Raw genomic sequence first — 8,088 nt, forward strand, 5'->3', positions numbered from 1 at the left:
CTGCTGAGACTCCTTTAGCTGGAGATTTATCCACAGGTTATTGATGTCATGTTTCCAACAAATATAACCTTTACAAGGGTCCTCAGACCACCTTGTTCAACATTTAAGTAATTTAGAAGCACTTGCCCATCACTCAGATCCTACAGATCTCGGTTACTATTGCAAAGCATTAAAAATATAAATTACTTAAAACTGAGCACTATTTAGTAGAGACAACACTAAGAACACAAAAGCCTGGCTTTAATTATGAATGGAAATAAAAGCCTAGGAATGAGTACTCCCAAACCTGGCCTTTTTCAGATCATCAAATTTCTCCAATCAAACTTCTATATTGCCCACAGGAACCTTGACCAAACTAAGATGACAAAACTATATATATATATATATATATAGAAAAAAAAAACCTTGACTGTTGATTAGAGCAATATGTACCCTTACAAAACCTGCTGTATTAAAAACCAAACCCGCAAAATATTTTAAGAAAGGAAATTAGGCTTGAATATATCTGAACCAAGAGAAGTTCACTGATGTTCAACACACATAAGAAAATATATTTTAAATTACTTAACGCAAAGAAGATTATTTTGACATTTAAAAATTATTTATCATTAACTATTTGCATTATATACATTATATAATGCTTCCCTTGTTGGCCATAGGCCACACTTTCACATAGGGCTGCTAAATATCATTACTTAATTCCATACAATTTCGAGCCTTTTTTTCCCCTGCTAAATTTCATTACTTACATTTACTTAAAAGCATACTTCTCACATATCTAAAACCAAAAATAACTCTTTCTGATAACAATGAACAATTTTATCAACAAAACCAACAAAAGCTATTTTCAGTATTTATGCTGTTGGATGCTAGTGAACATGAACCTATCTACTTTATCTTTTATGAGGGAGCAGCATCTCTCTTGTGTCCCTGTCTGACTTTCCAAGGAAAGCAGAAGAGAAACATGAGCAGATTCTCAAAGGACCTACACAAGAAAAACTCTAGTCTGATGCTTGATTTTTATTTAAAGTATATTAAATAGTGCTCAACTCCTGAACAGCAAAACCTTTAAAACAAATATCCCAGTCTAAATCTTTTCATGGAAAATCCCTGAAAAGAGAAAATATTCTATTGTGTTCCCAAATAGTTGCCTTAACTTTTAAAAGTATTTTGAGAATATCTTTTTGACACATTATAGAAAGGAAATTGTCTGAGAAAAACTACATTACATCTCCAGACTAAAGTCCCAAAATTGGTTATAAACTCTGCCTTACCCAGCCCACGAGGATGTGGCCAACATGATCTGTTGATCCATCAGGTTTCCTGACTTCTTGAAGTCGCCTAAGAAGATCTGAGAGTGAATAGAAAAAAAGAAGAGAAACCTCACTTTCATAAACCTGACTTTAAATCTATCTGCTATAATTATGCAGCCGAAGACTATTAGAGTTTTACCTTCATGCAGAGGAATTAGAGAGTCCAGTGTTCCAAAAATTTGGTTCAGCTCTTGCTCTGTCATTATGGAAAGCTTAAGCATTGGGTCATGATAAGCCTGAAAAGAAAAACAAATATTTGCAGTTTGTTGGTTGCAAAATTCATTATAAAATTTAGTGGTCTCTGTAACTAAGTTTCATACCCATATATTAAACTACCAATTTCATACTAAAAAAAAAGGCAGCACACTTAAGTGTTTCAGAAAGAACGGGAAGATTGAAATATGTTTTGGATTTTTTTCCTCTTTTACTGTCTTAGCAATTATAAAAAACAAAGATTGTTTTAAATTTGTTATGAACCAATTAGTACTCTTTGTTGTGGTTTGGGTTTTGGTTTTGTTTTTTAAACAGACCTTTTTTGCCAACTTCAGATCTTCTATCAGGTCTTCTTCTCCCTGGGAAAGTTCAAAGATAGCCTGTAAAAACAGACACAAATATTAGAAAGTATCTTTATTTAATCTATGCTCCACTTCCTGGGTTGATGTTATATTTTGAACAGCTGTCTTAACACCATGTAACAGCATTTCTCTGCTAAATCTAGAGAAATAAAGTAAGGCTTTATTCCATAACTACAGAATCAAGTGCATTGTTTTTTAAAACAGTTATACTAGAATGTTCATTAAAAGCTTATCTCAAATAGACAAATAATTTTTTTCCAAAGGGATGTGTTCCCAGATGTAGGAATTCATTTTTGTGGTGTTTTGACTTTGACTTAGCCACTTATACAATTGCTTGCATATAGGAGTTTGTTGTGTTCCATTTCAGCACAGGCAGTGGCAGAAGTTACAGGGGATTCTACCAAGAAGGAGACAGATCTTACTTAAAGTATTTCATGGTACTGAGCACTTTTATTTTGGTACCAGTTCATTTTTTTATTACAAAGGCTGAGCTTTAGATAACTGTTGGCTGACGTTAGTTCCTCTTAAAGCACATTTGAGACTTTAAAGCTGGCAGATGAAAAATAACACCATCCTAATTCACTGGTTTAACAAACCCCCATTGTTATTAACTTTTCACCTCCTTAAAATGGGGTACAGGAAGAGTTAAGGACATTTTGGGCTAGAATTCCTTGCTTTACAGTCAAAGTTTTCAACCAGTATAAATCATGGAAGCCCATCCCCAGCTGGAGCAGATTGCTGGGGCTCAGGAACCCCCATTCCTGCCAGGTTTGCCCTAGTGCAGCTCATGGGCAGCAGGTCAGCTGCCTCAGCAAAGCACACAGGATGGGATCAAACACACAGCAGAACCCTCCTGCTAAACCTGCTGGGACACAGCTCACTTATTTGGGTTGGAGCAAGGATCCTGGCTCCTGCCCCCACATAGCAGTGACTGCTATACACTGTGCAAACAGTTTCTACAGTTCAGCTTTCAGTAAGCTGCCTTTGAAGTTCTCAATTACAAATTTGTTTCCTATGAATTCCTCTACAATGTTAAAATTTGCCTAAGAAATGCTTGACACTATTGTTGTTTGATTTATGACTCAGTCCCTGAAATATTCTCAGGGAGATTGTTACAAGCTTTGTTGATACAGCTAGAAATTTCTTTAGAAAATAAAAATACCTCAATTCTAAAGGAGCTGTGTGTTGACTATAATATGAACTATTCAGACTTTGTCTTGTCTGACACATTAAAACCCCTGGCATGCTTCTGTTTTGCTTTGGAAGACACATTTTTTGATCACTGTGTCATCTGTCTAGCACTGGAACCTTCCTCAAAGAGAATCTTTCCCAAAAGGGAAATGATGGTGCATGTTTGTGTGTCTGTATCACCTGATGAACACCTGTTCCTGGCACAGCATGCTCACCTCACATTACTAGAACAACAAAATCAAGCACCAAAATATCAACCATGACTACAGAAAGTGTCAGACAGAACATGTACACACTTGCAGCCAGCCACGAGACATCTCAGTGCCTTTGGTTTGTTAAGGAAATACAATGAGCTGGATTGAACAAATAACACATTAATCTAATATTGCTCGAATTATAAAGACTAGAGGTGGAATTCTGCTTCTAGAGCAGGTGCTGACACATTTGAATTGCAGAACATCTTCAAGTGCTGCCCCAATGCCTGCGGGCATTCCCAACTCTACGCTTTAAAGGCGACTTTTGAACATGAAATTTATGATTAAAAAAACATTCCATATCTATATCTGTACCTCTTGCCTCTTGATTTCCTTGGATGTAAGCATGTGATTGACACAGACATCGAAGGTCTCACTCCAGAGTTTGCTGTCCCTCCTCTTGGTGTTGGCAGGGGGCACATTGCGGGACCACGGCCGCGGGCTGAACAGCTCGGGGCGGCTCTCGCTGCGGAAACTGATGGAGCGCTGCGGAGAGACAAGGGGGCTTGTGTCACTTCAGCTTCAGGTCACACCCTCACTCTGCTCATTTCTAAGGTTCAGCACTACAAACAAACGCTCTCTGATCGGTTTTTCCTTTGAACTTCATAGCAACATTTAGTACCAGGAATGCAAGAGAAATTATTTCAATACATTCTCATGGAAGGGCAGGGCCTCCATGCCTGCAGCGAACTCTGTCCATGTCCTGTCCTCAACATCTACAAAACTTCTGCAATGCATTCCCATACAACTGGCACCAAGAGAGTACTAAGGGGATAATGCAGAATGGTGCAGCACACTAAACTCACAGAACTGATCAAACACAGAGTTTCAGTTCAGTGAACAGACAGGAATTACTGGTACATTCACTTCTACTTCACAAAAAATTTAGAATTAATGCAAATATTAGACACTCTACCTCTATGTACCAGCATCTCTGTATCTACTATCTGGTCCTAAACTTCAATAAAGCCAATTTCAATTTTAAGAGAGACTTGAGAGTTCTAATTGCCTGTAAACTCTTAAAAGGATTTCAGGCTAAGGATGGATACTTGATGCTCTTACTATTCTATTTTGAAAAGGTTTCTTTTTTGCTTCATTAAAATGCAAGGCTTCTTTTTGAGGTCATACCTCTGAAATGCTTAAACTATCTCACATAGTTGAAATACTCTACATTTTTATTGTTATTTAAAACCTGCCTTACATAACAAAATCATCTTTCAATTGCCTTGGGTAAGAATATTCAAAACAACATAAATTCTCTCAATTTCCAGGTTGAAGGCAGCATACACAAAGGACAATATTTGAAATTCTTCTCTTAAGATAAGAGCCCGTGAAATGCCAACAGAGCCTATAAATACTATGTTTTCACTATATCAGAAGACATGATATAAATTTAAAAAATCTATCCTTTAACAGAAGCCATTCTGAGTTGTACTTCGAATTGACAAAGACCTTAACAATAAACACACACGCCTTCCAAAACTTTGCAAGTCAGGTGCTAGTCTTCCTTCAAGAGTTAAGAAGATACAGAAACAAACATGAAATCACATGCTTAATTTCACTTGTTATAATGAGGAATCATGGAGCAAACTCAAATTAGGCAGTATTTTGGGAAAAGTGACCTTTCACATGCACTGACAGAATGTTCCTCCCTGCTGCAGGAGAACACTCCATTCAACTCTCCACAGCCATAAATTGGGCAGAAGGGGCACAGAGAGGCTAAAAGACTCAAAATGAAACCAAACTCCCCAAAATCCTGCTTGCTTGTTTGCTTAGCATCCTTGCTCCCTAGATACAATGAGTAAATATTTAATTGATTTCTCTCATCCATCAGCCTTTTCATGAACCATACAAAGTGTACCTTGCTTAATAAGGGACACAGAACTGAGGTTATTTATTAGTGGAATATAGCCCTAAACTGAAGTGCTACCAAAAAATTCTAAAAGCAAATTTGAAGACACTCTGATGCTATCTTTGCTTTGTACTTGTCAAGAAGGAAAAATTTAAAAAAACCAAAACAGTCATGTGATAGAATCCCTTGAAGGAACTGCAGGAATGTCAAAAGAGCATTTCTACATCTCTTTTTAAAATATTTTTAAAATATTTTCCTATAAGGAAGTTTCTGGCTTCCTTAAAAAACATGTCCCACACAGTGCTTAAAAATTATGCCTTGTGGGATGATGAAAATTTTCATGTAATTCCAAAAACTAAAGGAGCTGGGGAAAAATCCATCCACAACACCTCATTTTGTTTACCATATTTCTCTTGTGGCAACAGATTTTCCTGGCTCTTCTAAGACTGTTTCTTGAAGGGTCTACGTGTTACCAATGTTAATCGATACAATTAAGAGCCCTTAATTAGAGCTGCAGTAAAGCAAACAACTTCATATACTGGGCAAAGGCCACTAGTGATCAAAGCTGTGGCATTCAGAACTGATATTAAAAACAATTTTCTTCTTGAGGATATTTAGAAATTTTTGGTGTCCTAAGACAGAAAAAAGTAATTTGGACTCCCTACTTAAATTCAAGACACACTGATTAAAATGGAAGTTGCAGAGGAAGCCAGCCAGACTGCAATTTCTTTCTTCAGCATCAGCTGGAGTTCTTTTTCTGATCCTATTTTCTGCTTTAAGCCAAACAGCACAGCTGTGAATAAGACCAGGCAGATCACCACAATCACTGGTGTAGCTTGATGGAGACTGGAAATACAGCTAAATAAACTGGCTTCCCAGGTGGGTTACCAAGTAAGAATACCTGCTTGGCATTAGGTATCCTGCAGCTGCACACACAGAGTGTGGCTGGCAGAGATGGACTAACAGCATTTTATTGTTCAGCTGTTACACACTGCCCTACATGACAGGAACACAATGACTACAAATAGTCAATAACAAACAACCAAACCAACCAACCAACTAAAAAAAAAAAAAAAAAAAAAGAAAAAGAAGTCCCTGAAAGAAAACCTGAAAGACTTCAAATATTTTTTGGAATCCTTATGAAAAAAGCATTGAAAATAAGTGGAAAATTGGAATAAAGTGAAGTACACACCAAAAAATCAAATACTTCTATAATCAATAAAATATGCAAAACATAAAAAGTAGCCAAGAACATATCTCAAAAAAAAAAAAACTACACAAATCCCAGACAGAAATTTTTTCCTGTCCTCAAAGTCTATTAATGTCAAATTGAAGTCATATGTACAGAGGTAAGGAAAATGATACACAATAAATTTTTTCCCCTCTTGCATAAAGCTTCCATTTAGAAGAATATCTAAGAAGGTTTGTTTGAAATGCCATAAAGGAATCTCAGAATTTTCTAACTCATTTTACTGATGCTGTTGGAGTGGTCTTTTTAGATGGATGTTTTGCTGAATTTGTTTTGTTTTCTTCCAGGGGAAGAAGTTGTTTGTTCTGCATGTTGTGGTGATGACAGAAGTTTTCTTCATTTTACAGACACAGAACATCTAACAGCAATGCAAGAAGAAACATGGGTTTTGACTGAAATAACAATGAAAATACATAAAAGTTCACTCAGTAAGAAAAATAAACATTTTTTTTTCTTTTTTTGGGGAGATCACATGATGAAAAGAAACCTATACTGTTCCCAAGACACAGTAACAGCTATGTCAAAACATCATGAAGTGAAATAGCCATAGGTACTTCCCGGAATGTTTCTAAGTAATTCCAAGTGGGACACCTGAGCACAAGGTCAGGTGCTCTATAGCACCTGCTATATATTGTCCCTGCTCTGTAGCTATTGAGAAAATCAGATAAGACATCAATTTACAGCTGGGACATCACCAGCAGGATCTAGAGAACATAGAAGCTGATTTCTCATCGCAGCTCCTCCAAGCACATAGAGGGGATGGTATAAATAACATCACTGTTTCATCTGCTAATTAAAATATATTCTCATGGGCAGTATGAACAGAGCAAACCAGAAATGTTTGCAACAGTAGGACTTCCAACAAAGCTGTTATTTTCCCTCCTATTTTTGACAAACTTTACCCTGAAACACATTAATATAGTTCTCATTTTGGAAAGCTGCTACTGCATACATGAAAGGATAGTTGTTTTGGTTAGTCTGAAACAACTTTATTAAATACAATATTGTTCTGGGCACTGCATTGTGCAGTCCCAGAGGCTTTCACTGCAGAACAATAGCACAGGTACCTAAATGAGGCCAACAGCTGCCTAAGGCTGTGGAAAGGGAAGCATCCTGCTCAGCAGCAGTTTGGCCAAAAATTAAATCCTTTTCCACACTCCTCACAACTGGAACTGATGTGGCCCTTCCAGAGCTGAGCCAGTTTCCCCTGGAGGCAGACTGGCAGACTCTGCAGGGGATTCACAGAGCCCAGGGGATTCAGGGAGCTCTGCTCCAGTCACGCAGAGCTCACCTGCACCGAGCCAGGCGGGGGTGCAGACATTTGGCTGATCCTCCAGCCCCGTGCAGAAATCTGCACTTTCAACATCACAGGAACCAAAGACAGGAAAACCAATGTCAGAAAACCCTGTAATATCAATTTTCTAGGTAATTACAACTACAGAAAAATGGAGTTCTTTCCCATGACTTTTTATTTCTCAATAGACTCTGAAGTTTTATTTCTTTCCTCCTGAACAGGTAACTTCAGTAAAGCTCTAATTTAGGTAATTTTGATTAAGGAACATTTCTAACACATTCAAGTTCCTTTTACAGCTCCTCTTGAAGAAATTAAGCTTGTTAAATAATTATCTTTAGATCTTTGACATACCTTCTTACA

General features: G+C 37.3%; 1 protein-coding gene across 2 annotated transcripts in view; it reads right to left on the reverse strand.

The window, feature by feature from the left end:
* The window catches only part of ARHGEF3 (Rho guanine nucleotide exchange factor 3), a 95,896-nt gene that overhangs the window by 5,115 nt on the left and 82,693 nt on the right, over positions 1-8,088 (reverse strand). For both annotated transcript variants that reach the window (XM_014307631.2, XM_005422444.2), the window contains 4 exons: positions 3,649-3,819; positions 1,844-1,906; positions 1,453-1,549; positions 1,275-1,351 (listed from right to left, as the gene is read on the reverse strand). In XM_014307631.2, coding sequence (XP_014163106.1) covers positions 1,275-1,351; positions 1,453-1,549; positions 1,844-1,906; positions 3,649-3,819 — 408 coding nt within the window. The remainder of the gene's footprint in view (positions 1-1,274; positions 1,352-1,452; positions 1,550-1,843; positions 1,907-3,648; positions 3,820-8,088) is intronic.

This window comes from Geospiza fortis, unplaced genomic scaffold (assembly GCF_000277835.1).
Source record: "Geospiza fortis unplaced genomic scaffold, GeoFor_1.0 scaffold78, whole genome shotgun sequence".
Lineage (NCBI taxonomy): Eukaryota > Metazoa > Chordata > Aves > Passeriformes > Thraupidae > Geospiza > Geospiza fortis.